The sequence below is a fragment of the Capra hircus genome, chromosome 7 (genome assembly GCF_001704415.2).
Source record: "Capra hircus breed San Clemente chromosome 7, ASM170441v1, whole genome shotgun sequence".
Taxonomy (NCBI): domain Eukaryota; kingdom Metazoa; phylum Chordata; class Mammalia; order Artiodactyla; family Bovidae; genus Capra; species Capra hircus.
In genome coordinates this window covers 61,809,973-61,832,111 of record NC_030814.1, presented here as the reverse complement: position 1 = coordinate 61,832,111, position 22,139 = coordinate 61,809,973, and the positions used below count along the sequence as shown (strand labels likewise).

At 43.4% G+C, this 22,139-nt stretch overlaps 1 protein-coding gene across 2 annotated transcripts in view; it reads right to left on the bottom strand.

Annotated features, from left to right (window-relative positions):
- SPOCK1 (SPARC/osteonectin, cwcv and kazal like domains proteoglycan 1) overlaps positions 1-22,139 on the bottom strand; it is a 589,026-nt gene that overhangs the window by 323,160 nt on the left and 243,727 nt on the right. For both annotated transcript variants that reach the window (XM_018050345.1, XM_018050346.1), the window contains one exon: positions 19,570-19,615. In XM_018050345.1, the coding sequence (XP_017905834.1) occupies positions 19,570-19,615 (46 nt within the window). The remainder of the gene's footprint in view (positions 1-19,569; positions 19,616-22,139) is intronic.

Below are 22,139 nucleotides of genomic sequence, written 5' to 3'. Positions count from 1 at the left end.
TCTCCAGGCAAGAATACTGGAGTGGGTTGCCATTTCCTTGTCCAGGGGATCTTCCCAACCCAGAGATCAAATCCAGGTCTCCCACATTGCAGGCAGACGCATGGCAAATAGATGGGGAAAATGTGGAAACTGCCAGATTTTATTTTCTTGGGCTCCAAAATCACTGTGGACAGTGACTGTAGCCATGAAATTAAAACACACTTGCTCTCTGGAAGAAAAGCTATGACAAACCCAGACAGCATATTAAAAAGCAGAGATATCACTTTTCTGACAAGGAACTGTAGAGTCAAAGCTATGGTTTTTCCTGTAGTCATTTACAGATGTGAGAGCTGGACCATAAAGAAGGCGGAGTGCTGAGCAATTCATGCTTTCAAACTGTGGTACTGGAGAAATCTCTTGAGAGTCCCTTGGACAGCACGAAGATCAAACCAGTCAATCCTAAAGGAAATCAACCCTAAATATTCATTGGAAGGACTGATGCTCAAGCTCCAATAATTTGGCCACCTGATACAAAGAGCTGACTCACTGGAAAAGACCCTGATAATGGGAAAGATTGAGGACAGGAATAGAAGGGGTTGACAGAGGATAAGATGGTTAGATGGCATCACTGACTCAATGGACATGAATTTGAGCAAATTCTGAGATAGTGAAGGAGGGGGAAGACTGGCGGGCTGCAGTCCACGAGATTACAAAGAGTTGGATAAAACTTAGCAACTCAACAAAAATATCCTGTGCGCACACATCTTTTAAAGAGGAACAGATAGTACTAGTATACAACAGGTGCTCAATAAATGGTAATTATTACTTTTTTTAACAAGCATCAACTTAGCACTTGCTTTGTGCTCAATCCTATACCAGCTCTAGAGATACAGAAGTACACAACACACATAAGCCTGCTTCTAAGATCACTGTTTATCAGGGACACAAACAGTAAATAATTCTGAAAAATTATTAGACTACAGCCATCTAACAATGCAAAGCATAAATTATTAAGAAACTGTGAGCTACTATAGTCTAAGGTCAATGAGAGGAGGTTTCCTTGCTGCTGCTGCTGCTAAGTCGCTTCAGTCTTGTCCGACTCTGTGCGACCCCATAGACGGCAGCCCACCAGGCTCCCCTGTCCCTGGGATTCTCCAGGCAAGAACACTGGAGTGGGTTGCCATTTCCTTCTCCAATGCATGAAAGTGAAAAGTGAAAGTGAAGTCTCTCGGTCATGTTTGACTCTCAGCGACCCCAGGGACTACAGCCTACCAGGCTCCTCCGTCCATGGGATTTTCCAGGCAAGAGTACTGGAGTGGGGTGCCATTGCCTTCTCCAAGGTTTCCTTGAGTAAGCAACATATACCATGACCTCAGGGATTAGTCAGACAAGGGGCTAGAAATATCCTAAGCAGAAGGCACAGAGAGTGCAAAGGCCTTGGTGCAAACTATTTGGTAGTTATTATAATATTATGGTATTAATATTAATACTTAAAGGAATAGGCAAACAGTCAAGGGATAAAATAACTATCATTTGCTCTTAGTTACAATTCTATCTCCCTTCACACTATAACCACCCAGATAACTTTCCATTTTGTTCATTTAAAGAATCAAACTCACATAGGAAAACACTGTTCCAAGAAAAAAGAAAAACATACAAAGAAGAAAATATAAACAACAGCTATTAATAAACCAAGAGCTAAGAATATTCTACAAAATGCTCCACAATTAACTAGACAGCTAGAATTATCATTTTTGACTGACACCTGCCACCGTCCCCCTCTTCCAATCTGATGGTTCAGCCTAAGTGGTACTTGGAGGCAGGGATGGTCCCTCCCCTTCTCCTCCAGAGCAGACTAGCTCATTGTTGACCAGATGCAAACACTAGGCATGTCCTTTCTAAACACATAATAATCCATCTTTATCTAGGAGTTGCAGCATCTCTTCCTTGGTGTCTGAGATAGCATAAGGTTCTAAACATCTCGAGAGTCATTATTTGATATGCTAACAAAACCACATTTCATCCTGAAAGCACTTCAGATTTCTCCCACAACACTGCTCAGTCTGATGACAGGATTTGTCAAAGCACCCCTTTGGGGCTGTGGCAGGAGATCCAGGGATGTGGTGCTGGCCTTTGAATCTAGAGGAACACTGTAGGCACTGGGCTATTCTGGATGGCAGAGACCAGCCTCATCTATTCTTCCAGCCCCTCAGTGGCTTCTCTGTGAAGAAGATAGCTCTCCCTGTTCCATTTTATTCCTTCCTCGATCATCTGAATGTAAGGCAAAAACATTTTCTCCACAGAGGACACCGATCTCTCGGCAAGCGTCTCACACTGATAAACCACACTGCATTTGGAAATTTATGCCTATATCTGCAGCTCTGGCAAAATAAAACATGGCACCACGGCCATTTACTCCCTAGCCGTTCTTGCTAAAGACAATAGAATCTATTCAAATGCATGGAGCTGAAGCCTTAAACTGATTGAATATATTACTTTCCTTACTAGGAAGACCCAGCAATCCAGCCATTTCACTTTCTCAGTCGTTTATATTTGTTATGGATGAGGCTTTAACTGCATCTGATCAACCCCATTTACCAATCAGGAATCCATAAATAGCTGCACAGACATAACTTGGTAAACTGAATCCACTTCAGATGTACCAACTAGGCAAGTTGTTTGAGGAAATCCTAAAGGGGATAAATTCTATCATAAAATAACTCATCCCTTCTCAAAAGACCTGTCTTACCACAGAACTACATAAATTCAAAGTCAGAAACAATATCATTGGTAAGTACCCCTACCCCCATCCAAAGACTGGTTCCCTCAACAGGGTGGTTGGCCAGTCTTAGGTGTGCACACCCCAGCTATGATGACTCGCCCCTGCCCCAGGTGGCCCATCCTATCCCCACACAGCCTGGGATATAAAAAGGCCAAACCTGAACTCAGGCAAAATTCACCACTCTGCAGCTCCACCCACTGCTTCTAGAGCTGTTCTGCGGAGCCAAACAGACATCTCAATTCCTTCTCCACCCAGCAAATATCCAAGTCAGAAGGAATTCAACACTCTGTGCACAGTGCTGGCTTACTATAGCGACTGGCCCACATCCCTATGTTCTATCACCCTGCCCTTACTTCCCAAACTATACATAAAGCACTTGAAACCCTTTCTGGATGATGAAGTCTACTCCTTGCTGTGATAAGAGAATGATGAATGCCCACCCTAATCTCACAATGTAATTTTATCATCACAAACTGGGACTTTCTCTGCCAGCCTAATCACTGATACGACTGACCTCACTAAAAGTGAAAATCATCATTATTAGCAGATGCCTGCCAACACTTATATGGCTCATACCCGCAAACTGTATTTTTTCCTAAGGGAAAAATAAATGTGTTTATTTTTCAAATATTTTATCTTCGCAGTATTGCTGAGAAGTGACATGGCTGAAAATTAGGCATTCTATGAGTTTTTACTGAGTTCTTAACGAGTGCTTCATAACACTTGCTTGAAAACATTCCAGAATAAAACTCCTGTGTCTATGTGCTGTGGCAATGTGCCCAAACCCTTCTACCATGAGCACCCCTTCTACTGTGAGGACCCTGTCAAAGAACACCTGTAAATGGCACCCTTCTTCATCCTCCACAGGCAGCCATCCTGCTAACAGTCCTGCTGATGGTAGAGAATTTCCTAACAACTAAACCTAATAGGAACTTGGGAATACCTTTAAATAAAACATGAATTTTATTGAGCACATCAGCATCTGCACACATTTGAGAAACAGGAGTGTAAATACATGTGTGTGCAAGGGAACTTTGCCCCATCTGCATGAGGCCCCAAATCACATTATAAAGCTCCCACATGACACCTCTGTGACCCCCTGAGTTTCTAGCAGTATGTGGGGCAGGACGCTGATGTTCATAAGCAGCCACTGCCTGTGGGTCTGAACTCACCTACAGGCTTGGCATGCAGGAAGGTGACTATGCATTCAGGCATCATGGTTCTGTGTCAGATTCTGCATGTCTGACCCACCACTTGGCTGATGAAGGAGATCCATTTGCTTCTGCTAATCAGCAGCACAGATCTTCTGAACTCCTTGTTTCTGCCAGGAAAAGCCCAGAACTCTCTGTTCCCAATGCTAATCAGTAACAAGAAACAGAACAGTCAGAGTATTCCCTGATGGAGACAGGGATCCACTCTTCTTGATGTCAATTTTATCCGTGTTATCAAGCCAGACCTTCAGAAGACTGTGTACTCTGTATTAGTCTGGCTTATCATTAAATTACCTTATAGAACTGCATTTTGGCACTAAGCCATTGGCATATACTGAAAGACCTTGGATGAAGCAATTGGAAAAACGTATGGTGGTATTTACTGTCAGACATTGTCAAAAAAGTGGTCCAGGCTCACACAACTCCCTTTTTGAGAACTCACTGGAGGAAGGCATCTCCAGTCTCCGTACCAGAAACACCTAGTATTACTCATGAAAATCTGCCTTATTTTCATCTCTCCTGCACAGATGGGTGTGTACTCCCTTCCTTTGGATATTAGGAAGCCCCAGGGCCTGCTCTAGAATTGCACAGAAACATACTCTGTGTGTGTTTTGAGTACTAACCTTGCTGCAGCTTTATTAATTCATTTACATTTTTTCCTTCACCCGCACATTGTCATCCATTCATTAACTGGCACTACACATTCCTGAAAGTCACCTTTCCATGAATGAGACAGAAAAAATTATCTTAAAAAAAAAAAAGTCAGGTAATCATCATTTGGTTACAAATCTGAGGACAGATGAGTAACATTCCAAGTAAGTTCCTGCAGGGAAACTGAGCATTTACAGACCTTACGGGATTGTAGCAGGACAAGTCAAGTGCATCTATTGCCACGTTCTGAAGTTAGAGGGAAAAACAGGGGCTGGAGTAGACGGCAGGGCTCATGGGTGGCGTAAACCCTAGGCCACTTCAGGGCCATAATGTCACGGCTCAAAACAACCTTCCACCTAACTGGGGTCTTCTCTGGGCATTCAGAGCATCTGACATTTCCCACCATTCCCTTTCTACCAATATTTTTGGGCCAAAGAAGAGCAGGAGCAGCACAGAGCCAGCGGCCATGCCCAGGACTCATCTCCTGCTGAGAGCTCCTCGGGTCAGGCTTCCACTGCCCAAGGCACCGCCCCAACCTACTCCACAGCAAGGACACACTCACTGCCTAACACCATCACCCTCAGATCAAAGGGGTTTGGCTCCGGTTCTTTGGGACTCGGTTTATGTTTCTAAATCCCCGTGGCACCATGTTTCATGAGTTGTGTGAGTGCTGGAGTGCATGAGTGAGGGCAGGAGTGTCTTTCCCTTTTCTGGAGATTAAAACAATCCATCTGCAAGTGCTGCAGGAGGCTGCAGAGAAACAGCAGTAATAATCCAGCACTCAGCCGGGGGCTGGGCTCCCCTGCTCATTCTACGTGGCTGCAGGCCTCCTGGTACCCAAGCGTAGCCTGGCAACGAGGACTCCATCCAGGATGCATGTCCCACTCTGCCAGGTGCTGCATCTACCCTCAGGCCACCCTGCTGCTCCAAGTCAGAGGGACCCCAAGGACTCATCAGTCTCCAGAGCCAACACACCACCGGCAAGAGACAAGGTCTGACAACGAGGCCCTTGGCTCTCCTCTAGGAGAACTTAATGGACAATCTGAGCACACATTTACCTCTTCTCAGTCTGTTTTTAAATAACAGACTTATTTGCCAATGCCAGTGAACTAGGAGTTTTCACCCACAAACAAAGATTTCTTCATTTCAGGATCCCCTGCAGAAACCAGAAGCCCTGGTGATGCTGGCCCCCAGCTGCTGAGTGACAGCTGGGTCACGGTCCCTCTCTGGAGGTGGAATAGGTGTTGGCTGGTCCTAAACCCCACCCTCCTCCCTATATCTGGCACCAGACCCACCCCACTGTTCGCAGTCCCCACTCTAGGTGTGTTTGAACAACAGAAGGATCTTGACAGATACTTGGGGACAGAGGGAAACAGCCTGCTTACATTCCCTTTCTCTCTCTTAATCAATGTATTTTTTTAAAGCATCCTATCAAACTTTACTTCTGTAGTAAGCGAAGTTTCCCTTATCCCTTGTGTCACAGGTGTGAATAAAAGTCACAATTTATTTTATAGATAAGGAAACTGAGGCCCAGAGAGGCGAAATGGATGCCTAGGTATACACAGATACTCGAGGAAAGAGCTGGAGTTGAACTCAGCCTTTGAGACTGCAAAGCCCAGGGTCTTCCCAGTACATCACCCTGCTTTTCATCATACATGGTTATTAGGGCAGCATGAACATTTGACAGGCCTCCAGCAACAAACTGCTCCATAATACATAATGTTAAGCAGACCTTAACAAAAGAAAACTCTCCATCTTAGGCAGAAGAACTATGGGGACACAGGTGATTCTGGCGATGCTTCTCCAAGCAGCTATCTGCCTGCTGTGAAAATGCGCGAAGCCCCTCTACAGTCTCTGGTGAGGACAATTTCAACAACATTATGGATCAATTTTGAAATTCAACTGACATTTGTTTCCCCTATTGAGAATTTGCCCAAACTAAGGCTGTTTTATTAAGACTCAACAGATACTATATAATTAATTCAGGGTCTGTTGTTCTAGCAGATGGAATAACAGGAAGGTTTGGGCTTTGGTTTCGTTTTTTTTTTTTTTTTAATAAAACTAACACTATGTTTCATGAGTTGGGGGAAAAGTAATAAACATGTCTTTTAAATGGATCTGTTCATGCTATAAGAATCTCTTAAATACAGTAATAGAAAGTGACGGTGACCCATAATTGCAAGGGAAATTTTACCAGCCTTCATGATTCCCTATGATTCCATCCAAAGTGTATAACACAACCCAGAATGACTTTGCTCCTTGGTCTGAAAGCACAGGGTGCTGGTGGCTCCTATAGGAGCCAGAGGAAGCTGGACGCTTAAACCCACACTGTGGCCGCCTCCCCAGGCAAAGATAGAGCCACTAGAGGTCCCTGGCAGGGCTGAGCTGAGAAGAAACTGAGCTTTCCTGGGCACACGCCACAGGCCAACTCCCTATGCTGTGCTCAGTCGCTTCAGTCATGTCCAACTCTTTGCTACCCTATGGACTGTAGCCCGCCAGGCTCCTCTGTCCATGGGATTCTCCAGGAAAGAATACTGGAGTGGGCTGCCATGCCCTCCTCCAGGGGATCTTCCGGACCCAGGGATCAAATCCACGTCTCTCATATCTTCTGCGTTGGCACGTGGGTTCTTTACCACTAGGGCCATGGCCAGATCCAACTCCCTGGCTCTCAGCAAACTTGAGCTCACGCAATCGTTTTTTTTTTTTTTTTAATGTATTTATTTGGGACTACACTAAGTCTTTGTTGCTGCACACAGGCTTTCTCAAGTTGCGGCGAGTGGGGGTTGCTCTCTACTTGCAGTGCCTGGGCTTCTCATGACGGGGCTTCTCCTGTCGTGGAGCATGGGCTCTAGGGCGCTCGGGCTGCAGTAGTTGTGGCTTATGGGCTCCGTAGTTGCAACTCCTGGGCTCTAGAGCACAGGCTCAGTAGTTGCGGTACACAGGCTCAGTCGCTCTACGGCATGTGGGATCTTTCTGAATCAGGTATCAAACGTGTGTCTCCTGCAATGGCAGGAGGATTCTTTGCCACTGGATCTCACTCAATCTTCACAAATGCCCACCAGACAGATATCACCAGCCTAGATAAGTCAAATTTTTGCAGTGGATGTCTCAGTTCACAGGGAAGTCGAGATTTGAACTCAAGACCTTTAAACTCTTTTTATTTCCTCCAACCCTTTCAATGCCCACAGGACTCTGTGAGAAGACAAAGTACCTTCTACTTTAGCCCTTTTTGCTTTTCATTCTGAGCCTCCCCTCCCCATCCCTGATGGGTAGAAGGCCCATTTAAGTCCATTGGTTTTATTGAAGTGATATTCATACCTCATTGATTAAACTGTAACCACTGGGCTTCAAATTTTTCATTTTTCCTTCCTTTTGAGGAAAACATAGACAGATTCTATTAACATGCGGCCAGAAATCATGATAGCTTGGCTATCAGAAGGTAAAGACCTCAAGGGCCACCTGGTCTGCCCCTTTTATTTCAGAGGTAGGCAAAGAGAAGTCAAGAAATGCCACGTGATTTGCCTTAAGTTGCACATTTTAAGAGCGGCAGAGTCCTGTCCACCTAGGTCTCCCTCCAGGGAAAACCACCTTTTCAGGCCAAAGGCCTGGATGGATTAACAGGTCAATATGAGTTAGAAATGCTGAGAGAGGGTTTCCCTGGCAGCTCCATGGTAAAGAATCTGTCTGCCAATGCTGGAGACATGGGTTTGATCCCTGGTCTGGGAAGATCCCACATGCCACAGAGCAACTAAGCCCGTGCACCACAGCTACTGAGCTTGAGCTCTAGAGCCCAGGAGCCCCAGCTACTGAAGCCCACGTGCCTAGAGCCTGTGCTCTGCAACGAGAGAAGCCCCCACACCGCAAGTCGAGAGTAGCCCCTGCTTGCCACAATTAGAGAAAAGCCTGCACAGCAGTGAAGACCCAACACAGTCAATTGTAAATATTTTTTTAAAGAAATGCTAAGAAAAAGCAGCCGCAAAACTAATGAGACAACACAGAAGCCCACCAATAGGGGAATAAGTGGATAAGTTAAAGTAAGAGAGTAAAATCAGTTTGGTTTGTTCGCTCAGTCATGTTCAACTCTTTGTGACCCCATGGACTGCAGCACACCAGGCTTGCTTGTCCATCACCAACTCCCAGAGCTTGCTCAAACTCATGTCCATCAAGTCGGTGATGCCATCCAACCATCTCATCCTCTGTTGTCCCCTTCTCCTCCTCCCTTCAATCTTTCCCAGCATCAGAGTCTTTTCCAGTGAGTCAGTTCTTTACAACAGGTAGCCAACGTACTAGAGTTTAGGCTTCAGTCCTTCCAATGAATATTCAGGACTGATTTCCTTTAGGATTGACTGCTTTGGTCTCCTTGCCATCCAAGGGACTCTCAAGAGTCTTCTCCAACACCACAGTTCAAAAGCAACAATTCTTTACAGTCCAACTCTCACATCCATACATGACTACTGGAAAAACCATAGCTTTAACTAGACGGACCTTTGTCATCAAAGTAATATCTGTTTTTTAATAAGCTATCTAGGTTGATCATAGCTTTTCTTCCAGGGAGCAAGCATCTTTTAATTCCATGGGTGCAGTCACCATCTGAACTGATTTTGGAGCCCAAGAAAATAAAATCTCTCACTCTTTCCATTGTTTCCCCATTTATTTGCCATGATGTGATGGGACGGGATGTCATGATCTTAGTTTTCTGAATGTTGAGTTTTAAGCCAACTTTTTCACTCTCCTCTTTCACTTTCATCAAGAGGCTCTTTAGTTCTTCGCTTTCTGCCATAAGGGTGGTGTCAACTTTGTATCTGAGGTTAGTGATATTTCTCCCAGCAATCTTGATTTCAGCTTGTGCTTCAGGAGCACAGAATTTCTCATGAGGAACTCTGCATGTAAGTTAAATAAGCAGGGTAACAATATACAGCCTTGCCATACTCCTTTCTAGATTTGGAACCAGTCTGTTGTTCCATGTCCAGTTCTAACTGTTGCTTCTTGACCTGCATACAGACTTCTTAGGAGGCAGGTCAGGTGGTCTGGTATTCCCATCTCTTTAAGAATTTTCCACATTTTGTTGTTTTCCACACAGTCAAAGGCTTTAGTGTAGTCAATAAAGCAGAAGTAGATGTTTTTCTAGAACTCTCTCTCTCTTGCTTTTTCAATGATCCAATGGATATCGGCAATTTGATCTCTGGTTCCTCTGCCTCTTCTAAATCCAGCTTGAACATCTGAAAGTTCACAGTTCACATACTGTTGCAACCTGGCTTGGAGAATTTTGAGCATTACTTTGGTAGCATGTGAGATGAGTGCAATTGTGCTGTAGTTTGAATGTTCTTTGGCACTGCCTTTCCTTGGGATTGCAATGAAAACTGGCCTTTTCCAGTCCTGTGGCCAATGCTGAGTTTTCCAAATTTGCTGGCATATTGAGTGCAGCACTTTCACAGCATCATCTTTCAGGATTTGAAATATCTCAACTGGAATTCCATCACCTCCACTAGCTTTGTTCGTAGTGATGATTCCTAAGGCCCACTTGACTTCGCATTCCAGGAGGTCTAGTTCTAGGTGGGTGATCACACCATGGTGGTTATCTGGGTCATGAAGATCTTTTTTGTAAAGTTCTTCTGTGTATTCTTGCCACCTCTTCTTAATATCTTATGCTTCTGTCAGGTCCATACTGTTTCTGTCCCCTACTGTGCCATCTTTGCATGAAATGTTTCATTGGTATCTTTAATTTTCTTGAAGAGATCTCTAGCCTTTCACCTTCTATTGCTTTTGTCTATTTCTTTGCAATGTTCACTTAAAAAGGCTTTCTTATCTTTCCTTGCTATTCTTTGGAACTCTGCATTCAAGCAGGTATATCTTTCCTTTTCTCCTTTGCCTTTCACTTCTTTTCTCAGCTACTTGTAAGGCCTCCTCAGACAACCATTTTGCCGTTTTGCATTTCTTTTTCTTGGGGATGGTCTTGATCACTGCCTCCTATACAATGTCACAAACCTCCATCCATAGTTCTTCAGGCCCTCTATCAGATTTAATCCCCTGAATCTATTTGTCATTTCCACTGTATAATCATAAGGGATTTGATTTAGGTCATACCTGAATGGTCTAGTGGTTTTCCCTACTTTCTTCAATTTCATTCTGAATTTGGCAATAAGGAGTTCATGATCTGAGCCACAGTCAGCTCCCAGTCTGGTTTTTGCTGACTGTATAGAGCTTCTCCATCTTTGTCTGCAAAGAATATAATCAATCTGAATTCGGTATTGACCATCTGGTGATGTCTATGTGTAGAGTCGTCTCTTGTGTTGTTGGAAGAGGGTGTTTGCTATGACCAGTGCCTTCTCTTGGCAAAACTGTTAGCCTTTGCCCTTCTTCATTCTGTACTCCAAGGCCAAACTTGCCTGTTACTCCAGGTATCTCTTGACTTCCTACTTTTGTATTCTAGTCCCATATAATGAAAAGAATGTCTTTTTTGGGTGTTAGCTCTAGAAGGTCTTGTAGGTCTTCATAGAACATTCAACTTCAGCTTCTTCAGCATTACCAGTTGGGGAATAAACTTGGATTACTGTGATACTGAATGGTTTGCCTTGGGAAGGAACAGGGATCATTCTGTCGTTTTTGAGATTGCACCCAAGAACTGCATTTCAGACTCTTTTGTTGACTATGAGGATTACTCCCTTTCTTCTAAGGGATTCTTGCCCACAGTAGTAGATATAATGGTCATCTGAGTTAAATTCACCCATTCCAGTCCATTTTAGTTCACTGATTCATAAAATGTCAATGCTCACTCTTGCCATCTCCTGTTCAAAACCACTTTCAATTTACTTTGATTCATAGACATAACATTCCAGGTTCCTATGCACTATTGTTCTTGACAGCATCGGATTTTACTTCTATCACCAGCTACCTCAACAACTGGGCACTGTTTTTGCTAGTACATTGTTAGTACAATGGAGCATCCCACTATAAAGACATTAACTATATCAACAAACAAAAACCCTTAAAAACAATTTTCAGTGAAATAAACACGTTAGAGAAGAAAACATACATCTCTGTTGCACAATAAAGAACAGTGTTTATAGATATGCACATATGACACGAAAGCATAAGAATGTGAAGAGAAATGCATGTAAATGAAATGGTCACCTTCAGAGAAAAGAAAATGGGAAAGAGGGACCAAGAAGGGGCCCCAGGGCGATTTCAGTCTTGCATCTGATGTTTTATTTCCTGAAAATAAGCAAACAGGCAAAGCCAGCCAGAGATGAAAGATGAAACTTTCAACTTGATCTAACTTCAGAGCAGATAGGCTGAGTTACAGCAGGAGTGAACCAATATTTGAATTAACAGGGCTTGGCTTCTTCTCTGGCAGAACTGACTCAGAAAATTTAAAAATCAATACTCTAAATTTTTAAAAATACTAACTATTGTATCGTCGTAATCAAGAAAGTGAAGAAGAGATGGCCAGAGATGAGAGGCTGATGTGGCTGGACTGTAAGGTGAATGTCTAGGGCAGAAAGTGGTTATTTTGAGCAAGAGTATCTATTCCTATAAAGGGGAAATAATGATTCTTAAACTACATGCGAAGGCAAAGGTGAGAGGGAGTAATCAAGCAAACCAAACATGAGGGAACCTGGAAAAAACTAAGAGGATGTTTCCCACAAACCAGACCAGCTGCCTCTGAGAATCAAGGGATCAGATAGGATGAAAAGATCCTTAAACCCTGAAAAATTCCCAAGGCCCTGTGAATGCAAGTCAGAAACTCCTTTTGGAGTGAGGTTAAATTCCCCATCAAGAGGAAAGCTATGGAGATTTAAGATTTCTATTGAACCTATCAGGTAAAACTTCAGATTAATCTAGAGGGAAAAAAATTCTCCTAAAGAAAAAGTTTAGAAATAAGCAACCTTGCCTCCCCCAGGCACCCTTTCAAATTCTGACAAAACACGTTGCTGTGATAGTTCATGGGCCTCTGGTTCCAGAAACACAACTGAAACATAGGAAGGCCTCTATCCTTTCGAGTTTTAGAATTTTCACCTGAAAACAGTGCAGGATCCTTTGGCGAGGATTTGAGCTTGTCAGGATCTTGGTATAATAGATTGGAAGTCAAAGGGCAAGGTTTTCTTCTTTTATTCTATTGAAGTGAACAGCATGAGCGAAAGGGGCCCCTGCCTTTCGAAGCTTTATTTTTATCTGGAGATCAATTTCTACAAGTTCATATTCTGCTCTGAAAATCACCAGAATCATCTGAGATTTAGTCACAGCCAGGATGCTTTGGAGGAACAATGATCAGTATTCACTCCAGAAGGAAAAACATTATCCTTTAAACCAACACCTGCACACTTTACCTAAAACATTTCCCTATTCCACATTAAAAGAACCTACTTGTCTCAAAAAATCTCCCATGATAAATCTCCTTCAGTCATTTTCCCTAAAATGGTTTGTCTCATCAAGTAGAAATTCCTACCCAAATAAGTCAGTGGGTTCTTTCCTGAGTAGACTATGGTTATAGGATGAAACCTTGATTCATCTGCATTACAACACTTGAGGACTTCTTCAGGTAATCAGAATTTAATATTAAAGTGATGTATTGATTGTACACATAAATTACCTTCTCAATCCCCCAGTACCACCACTACAACAACCTTGTTTGGCAAAAGCATTATAAATAAGCTCCAATTTTCTTTTTTAAAAAGGACTGGTCCAGAAGTTCTGCAACCTCTTGTTAGCAATCACTTCTCTTTTCATTCATTTCATCTCCTCCCTCAAAGCAATACCTTTTATTTTTGTACCACAGTATTGTGGTCCAACTTATTATTTCTTTCTTTCCCCTCCAGGCCCTTTGGATAACCTTCCCCATTAGCCACCTGACTCCACAGGAAAAGAGCATCTTTGTGACAGCACCTTCAGCGTCACACTCAAGGGGATGCCAGTCAGCTAAGACTGGGGGTGCCCTGATCCATGGTCCACAGACACTGAATGAGGCCAAGCGGTAGTAAACTGTCACCTCAACTAAAATAGACCTATGTAACTTATGTAAATACTTGAGATTGACATTGTATGGATTTCTCAGTTTTCTAGACCAACTCTTCTCACTTTCACACCCCAACCAGCCCACTTGCTCCTGCTTCCCACCTTGCCCCATCAACCCCAGTACAGACACACTCTGTGCCAGTATAAGCTTGGCTTGGATGGATGACTAATGACTTGTAATTCTGAGTGTCCCAAGAGAGACCTTCCTTAGTGTGGTCCCTAAACATCAGCACTTATAACTGTTGAATGAATGAATGAACATGAAGAGCCTGAACCTTTTCAGCCCTGATAATGAGGATGTGGGGTGTGATGCTACAATTGCCGAGAGTAAGACAGGTTGGCTCTAATCTAGCCCAGGAGCTCCAGTTAGCATTACAATTGTGAAGGCTTCCCAAAAGGAATACAAGATGAAAGAGAACCTGAGTGGGAAGGGAGAGAAGCAACAGGGAGAGGCAGCCAAACAGGAGGAGGAAGGAATGGAAAAGATCCATTATTGACTAAAAAAACACTCAAGGAACACTCACTATCTGCCAGACACATTAACTCATTCAATCCTCTCAGTGCTCTCCTTGTTGCCATTTCTAGATGGGAAAGTCTTAGGATCAGAGAGATTAAGCAACTTGCCTAGAATCACACAGCTAACACCTGGCAGAGTCAAGTTCTGAACTTGGAGGATCTGACTGAAAACCCCAGGACCCCACACTGCACTTACCAAAGTATATGCCACAGAATAGACTAATTTTGCTGGATACATGATAGATGTGGGGTGAAAAAAATTATAGCAAAAACATGTGGTCAAAGGCAAATTTAACAAATGGTAAGATAAATGGGCTTCTTTGCTAAAAGACTTCTCAGAGCTTTTAAATTGCTAACAAGCACTGCAACTCTCCAAGAGACAAACAGAGCATATGTGTGTCCCCAGCGGATTAGTGCAGGGACTGTTTTTGCGGGGAAGCCATCTTGCTGGACCAGATGTCACTTTCAGAAGCATAAACCACACGTCTGCTCCATACCCACTGTGTGTGTGCAGGTTTGCTGGGGGCTGGTGGAGGGAACGTGCCAAAAGGCAACAGCGGCAGAGGCCACCCCGAACTCTGGAATCTCCCCAGAGCCCTCCAGGCTCAGCCAGCCTCCTGCAGAGGTCCACCCAAGGGCCTCTACTCCTCCTGTGCACAGAAGGCAGGAGGCTATTTGCCACTGCCAGCTGCCCCCTCCTACCTCCCAGCAGGGCCTCTATCTTTGTGAACTTCACACGGGAAATTTCTCACCTGAGTGAATAATCATTGCCTTCAATTCTGAATTCCTCTCTGGCCCTTCTGTGAGAAGATTTGGCATTAAGTCATTAATAATCAAAAAAGGATAGACTACTTTACCCAAATCTCAGAAAGAATTCTCAGAAAAGCCTGAAGGTGATGGCTATTATACTCCCCTGACAGAAGCATTACTGATTCTCTTAAAGATAACATGTGGAAGATATATTCAGTCTTGCAGAAGTCCTCCAGGCGAGGCGCTTTTCTTCTAACTACCTTGGAGTTGTTATGTAGTAAGTGCCTGCTCTATGAAGCCCTGTTGTTCAAAGTTCAGTAAATATCCATCAGGAGGGAGAGCAATTACAGGGAAGTTAACTGTTTCTTGAGTATTATCTGCGTCCTCACTATTCACACCAATACTTGAGATGGGAGCTTCAGGGTCTCTCCGAGGTCAACCTACAGAGCTGAATGGTTAAGTCTGACCACCAGTGACCAAAGCCTAGGGATCCAAGGCAATGGAGAAGTTACCTAGAGTCCTGTGTGAAGGGCATCATTTAGAGGTGGGTCTTAGGTTCCAAATCACTGCTGTTGAGCCACCCAACTACATACAGTCTCTAAAACAGTGGTCCCCAACCCTTTTGGCACCAAGGACAAGTTTCCTGGAAGACAATTTTTCCACGGACCAGGGAGGGGGATGGTTTGCAAATGATTCAAGCACATCAAGAGCAAACTTAAGGAGATGGTGAAGAACAGGGGAGCCCGGCATGCTACAGTTCACGGGGTCACAGAGTCGGACACAACTGAGCGACTGAACAGCAACAACCACAAGCACATTACGTTTATTGTGAACTTTATTTCTAATCTACTGCTGCCACTTATCTGACAGGAGGTACTGGACCATGGCCCGGAGACTGGGGACCCCTGCTCCAAATTACAGCCCTCATGCTATTACTCCTCTGCTCCAAAACTTTCTATGGCTCCCCAGTGCCAAGAAAACAAAGTCTAAAAGCATCAGGGAGAACAGGGAGAGCATCAGTATGAAATGTCCTTTACAACCTGCCTTGAGCCCACCGATCTGGCTATACCCTACCAGAATCTCCTATGCTATACCCTACCAGAATCTCCTATGCACGGCCTTCTTTCCCCTTTTCTCTGCCTGTATTTCAAGCCCAATCCACACCCACCTCCATCGTGAAGCCTCTCTACCTCCATTCCACAGCATCCTTGTCATCAGGCCCTCTAAAATGCCTTCCAGCAATTCCATTCCCATGAACCCAAAGTCCTCCCAACCACAAAACTGCCTGAACCATGTTGGAGGCTCTTTCAGTGTAGGAGGGAAAAGACTTTTCTCTGCAGCTGATGGTCTCCACTGGAGTTCGGCAGGCCTCCTATTTTCCGGAAGATGAAGTGTTCGACCCCTTCCATGCCTATGGTTTATATTTTGCCAGCCCATGTCAGCACTGATACAGTAACCTCCCATTTTTATTGAGCGGCGCTCAGTGTAATTAATGACATCTGCTGGGGCTGATACTTTAAGTGAAGGCTGTTCTCAGTCCTGCCACCGCCCACCGCCCACCCCACCCTACTCCACCCCAGCTCAGGATATAAATAGCCAATAGCAGCTACACCTGAGCTACAAAGTGGGGCTTCTCAGCAAAGGTCCTCAGTTATACCCAGAAAGTCATGAGGTTTTCTGTGAGGATTTATCTCAGCAGATCCAGTTTTCAAACCTGCAGAGCTGGAAAAAGAGGGAGCCACGGCAGGAAGATGCTGCATAGAGCAGCCAACTTTCTTTAGAGAGAAAAATCCTTGTCTGGGCTTTTTGGTTAAACAGATTTAAATAGTATGTTCAAAGGAAGCTATCACTTGTATCATATATGTAGATATAGCATTTATATATATCAGGTGACAAATATATGTAAATATGTGTGTAACCTATCCCAATGTGTACTAGTAAAAATTAAAATGCCTTTTCCTTCTTTGGTAAAGTTTTAATATCTGTTGGCAGGCCTTGAGGGAGAGTAAATCTGACATTTATTAACATTTGATCCTTACAGAACTAGAACCTAAGTCTTTTTCTGGGCTGGAAAGAATCAGTTCCCGGTCTCCACCACTTGTGTAGCTCCATAAGCAAAATCCTATTATGAGTGTTTGCAGAAAGGCTCATTTACCAGGTCTACACAGGGAACAGGTTGTTCTATATCTGAGTGTTCTTCCAACATGAAGGTGTAGCCTTTTAAGAAATTTTGACCATTTTTGATGGAAAACAAACTAAATTACAAATACCTTCTGATGCTTTATTGTGATGATTCAGTCACTATAAAAGTTGTCAATTCTCCAAAGACTTTAAGAAGGCCAAGGGGAATGTACGGGCTACAGTACACAGATTCACAAACGGTTAGACATGACCGAGTGGCAAACACATACACAAGAGGGATGTGAAAAGATGCCCATCACTGATGATTATCAGAGAAATGCAAGTCAAAAGCACAGTGAGGTACCGCCTCTCACCAGTCAGAATGGCCATCATCAAAAGTCTATGAACAGCAAGTGCTGGAGAGGGCGTGGAGAAAAGGGAACCCTTCTACATCATTGGCAGGAGTGTAAAAATGTAAACTGGTACAGCTGCTATGGAGAGCATTACGGAATTCCCTCAAAAAAATAAAAACAAAGGTGTCATATGATTCAGCAATCTCACTTCTGGGCATAAATATGGGGAAAAAATGAAACTTATTTAAAAATAGACAAGCACCCCAATGTTCATAGCAGCACTATTTACAATAGCCGAGACATGGAAGCAACCTAAGTGTCCATAGATAGATGAATGAAGAAGATATGGTGTGTACACACAGTGGAATACTACTCAGCCATAAAAAGAAGGAAATAACACCATCTGCAGCAACATGGATGGACCTAGAGATTATCATACTGAAAAGACAAGATTATATGATATCACTTATATCTGGAATCTAAAAAATAATACAAATGAACATAGTTACAAAGCAGAAACAGACTCACAGACATGGAAAACAGACCTGATTACCAAAGGGGAAAGGATGGAGGACAGATAAACTAGGAATATGGCATTAACAGATACAAGTCACTATATGTAAAACAAATAAACAAGGATTTACTGTATAGCACAGGAGACTATATTTAAACCTTATAACAACCTATAACGGAAAAGAACCAGAAAAAATATTCATATCTAAGTATAATTCAACTACTTGGCTGTATACCTGAAACTAACACAATATTTTAAGTCAAATATACTTCAATTAAAATTTTTTGTTTAATTTTTTAAACTGTTGATGTGTGAGGCCCTTGAAGTCCACTACGATGGTGCAGCCCAGACCGGGCCTCCGAAGAAAGCCTTCGCTGTCACCTGTCCACAGCACACATGTGCATGCCCACTAATCTCCCACCTATAGACTCACCCCACACACCTGCATCACAGCCTTTAACATATCCCACTGCAACTGCCGACTGAGCTATTCCCCCACTCCTCACTGTGAGCTCCTCCTGGAGGAGGAGCCAGAAATAAACAGACCATAGATTTTCCGTTTTATCCCCAAGTCTCGGCCTTGTGCTCACGCACACCGTGCTGGGTCAGTGAACATTTGAGAATGAACGCATGCATGCGTGTATGAAAGAACAGAGCGTGGCACTACTTGAGGGCGTAATGCACTGAATGTCTCTGTGGACATTTTAATGCCAATTTTGCTTACAAGACAACCAGAGTCCAGATGGAGTGACCTATTAAAGTGACAAAGGAGAGGGCAGAAAGGGGCACCTTCTATCATGTCACACATCAATGCCTTCCTTGACGTCTTTGTGTCAAGTTGACCACTGTGCTCACATCAAATACTCAGGCTACAGAAATGAAGCTGATTCTCAGAAGTGTGAATCTTTGAGACCTGGTAGGTAACATGTTCCCTCTGAGTTGCAGCATTTAATTGCATATACGTACTTAACACCATTTCAGCAGCAAGGTCTGTGCTAAGGACGGCCACAAATGGAACAATAGGAACCGGGATGTGATTCACAGCAGGCCTTCGCTGCATCTTAAATAACTCCCAGGACAGAGGTGGTGATTTACAATGGCCCTCAGAAGCCTGGCTTTGTGCTTGTAGGGTGAGTGGAAAGAGCCCTCTGACGGCTAAAACCCAAGTGGTCAGTGAACTGCCTGTGAAACAAGCTTCTACTTAGAAACCATGAAGAAGTTATTTAAACAAAGGAAATATCAATGCCCTTGAAAGCCTCCTGAGATTGGCCTATTTCTAGACAAGAAAGTTTCATTTTTGTGGCTCATGTGAATTGGACAACGTCTCTAGGCACGGTCAGTTCCATGAATGAAATCACTGGATTCAGCCCAACAATCCACCAGGTTAGTCTGATAAGCATTTGACTATTTTGTTTCTTTGTGTGTTTGTTTTCTAACAAAATCAGCCAATGATTACAGTGGTCAATTCAATAAAAACATTATTTAAATCTTAGACAATCTCAGACAAGTAACCAACTTGATAAAATAATTTCTATCACCCCAATCTATTTAGTCCCCCAAACTTGGTAAAATAAGACAGCTAGCTGGCCTTTGTGGGAAGAGGAAGTTAGCAGGCAAAGAAGGAAAAACGAGATCGCATTTTTCCACGAAATATACAACAAGAAATAGTGCATCCTTTACCTTGGTCAAAAGGCTTGTTGGGATTCCAGTTTCTGAAATAATCATCCTATATAAGGGAAAAAAATAGAAAACAAAAGTCAGACTTCAGGAAGTTTCTCATATAACTGCATAAAAACCTGCCTTTCCCCCCACCACCTCCCAAAACACAAAGGAAAATGCTAAGGGTTCAAAAATTTTTCTAACGCATTCACATGCAATCAAAAGGCAAAACCAATACAGTATTGTAAAGTAAAATAAAGTAAAATTTAAAAAAAGTATCAACTGACTTTTCAAATTCTTGTCTTTCAAACTGTATGGATTATACACTAGGAAGAGTTAATACATTTCAGCCTAGTATGGAAACAGCACTGCTCTTCCTGGTTTGACAGATAAACCAAGACACCTTCTAAGTGCAAGATGCATTTGCTATCAATTATACCGCAGGTGATGCCTAGCTGTTCTCACTTGGGATTAAGCCTCTGGGTTTGTAACCGCTGATAATTCAACTGTCAACATTTCTCCTACACAGAGACATGTAACTTTGGTGCACAGTTCCAGCTTTCTAGCACTTCTCGAATCTAAAAGCAGAGGGTCATTCAAATGTGAGAATTAACCACTGGCATATATTCACCTTAATACCATTTGTTCTGGTTGTGTAGATAAAAAACAAAGGCTGACCAATCTGGTTGATTCATAACAGTGTCTTTCTTGCATGTAGCTTGCCTCAATTTATGCTCCAAGGCTAGACAGTTGATCACGTTGAAACTATAAGGGTCTAGGTCACTCACGGCTCCATCATCCTGTTAACCTCTTCCTCACTTCTAATAACCCTTCCCCTCCAAACCTTCACTATCCAGTTTCTCTTCTCTGTCAGCCTTCAGCCACTCCACTGCAGGTGAGCACACCCCCTCTGTCCGCTCCACTCAACTGTCTGCAGCATGCAGGGGCCCTGCCCATGGACAACAGCCCCACATCAATTTTAGGGCACATGCCCCCATTCAGCTAATTTCCTCCTGAGTATACTCAAAACGATTTGTTGGACATGTTTTTGGCTGGCACTCTGCATGCTGCAGTTCCAGAAAGCTGTCCAAAATGAGGCCTGGATTTCTCTTCTAGAAAAGCTCATTTACACCAAAGTACACAATTAGTTTCAACTATGGTCCATGCTCTCTCCTGTGACCATTTATCTCCCACACCATCTCTTTGCATTTTATTGGTCTCTGTGTCATTCAATTACCTGGCTTTATTAGATCCTTGTTGAGTTCACCTAAGCCCTTAAATAGATTTTAGGAAACTGGATTTAGAGTAAAATCAGAACATTGCTTCTTGGGCAGTGATTCCATTTTCCAGGGCATGAATAAACATGAACAGTTTCCTCTGGATCCTGGGGATTCAGCATTAAATCATGTTTAACTCCAAGGAATTGGTCCAATTTGCTCTGGCTTTAATTTTATGCCATAACTGGCCTTCTCAACCCAGCTGGTTAGGAAATCTCTGAGGTTTACACCATGAAATAGCACTGAGAAAGTTTAAAAGAATCCCTCTGTCACATCTCTCTCCATTTATTATTTTAAATACAATCCTCATCTCTTGAATTATGTGGTTTGAACTCGGCAGCCAAAGTTAATGGTTCTCAGCTAAGGGCTGGATGATCAGTGGGAAATTTACCACCTGATTTCTCAGGTTGGATGGCCAATCTACTCTTAGCACGTGAACATAAGCAAGTGACTTAGACATTCTGTGGAGAAGGCAATGGCACCCCACTCCAGTACTCTTGCCTGGAAAATCCCATGGACGGAGGAGCCTCCTGGGCTGCAGTCCATGGGGTTGCTAAGAGTCAGACATGACTAAGCAACTTCACTTTGACTTTTCACTTGCATGCATTGGAGAAGGAAATGGCAACCCACTCCAGTGTTCTTGCCTGGAGAATCCCAGGGACGGGGAGCCTGGTGGGCTGCCGTCTCTGGGGTCGCACAGAGTCGGACACGACTGACGCAACTTAGCAGTAGCAGCAGACATTCTGCTGTTGACAAGGGAAAGAAGAGACAACGTAAGATGAACTCATCCTCACTATTGGAGAAAAAAATAACAAAATCTCCATCCTTCCAGCTGTGGTCCATAAGCGCCCTCTGATAAGGATGGCATCATCTGTTTGCAGTCTGAAGTCATGTGAACTATTTTCTACTTGAACGTGCTGCTTTAATACATGGAAATCCTTGGAAGCTTAGGCTGTGAGTCTGACAGGGAAGGACTAAAGCCAAAGACAAGTTCCTCTGCTTTAACTTCACATGTCACATTCTCTTTGATGTCCAAGTAAGGTTTGAGCCAGTCTCAGGAACTGAATATTTCCTAACAATTTCAACATATGTTGTAACTTGGATGGAATGTGAAGCATTCTACTGGACCTTGTCACTTTTCCAAGCTAACTATAATTGCCATTTTTGCATGTTTCTTGGGGAAAGTCAGAGATTTCAAGATGAAACTTCTGCTACTACTAAGTCATTTCAGTCGTGTCTGACTCTGTGCGACCCCATAGACGGCAGCCCACCAGGCTCCGCCATCCCCGGGATTCTCCAGGCAAGAACACTGGA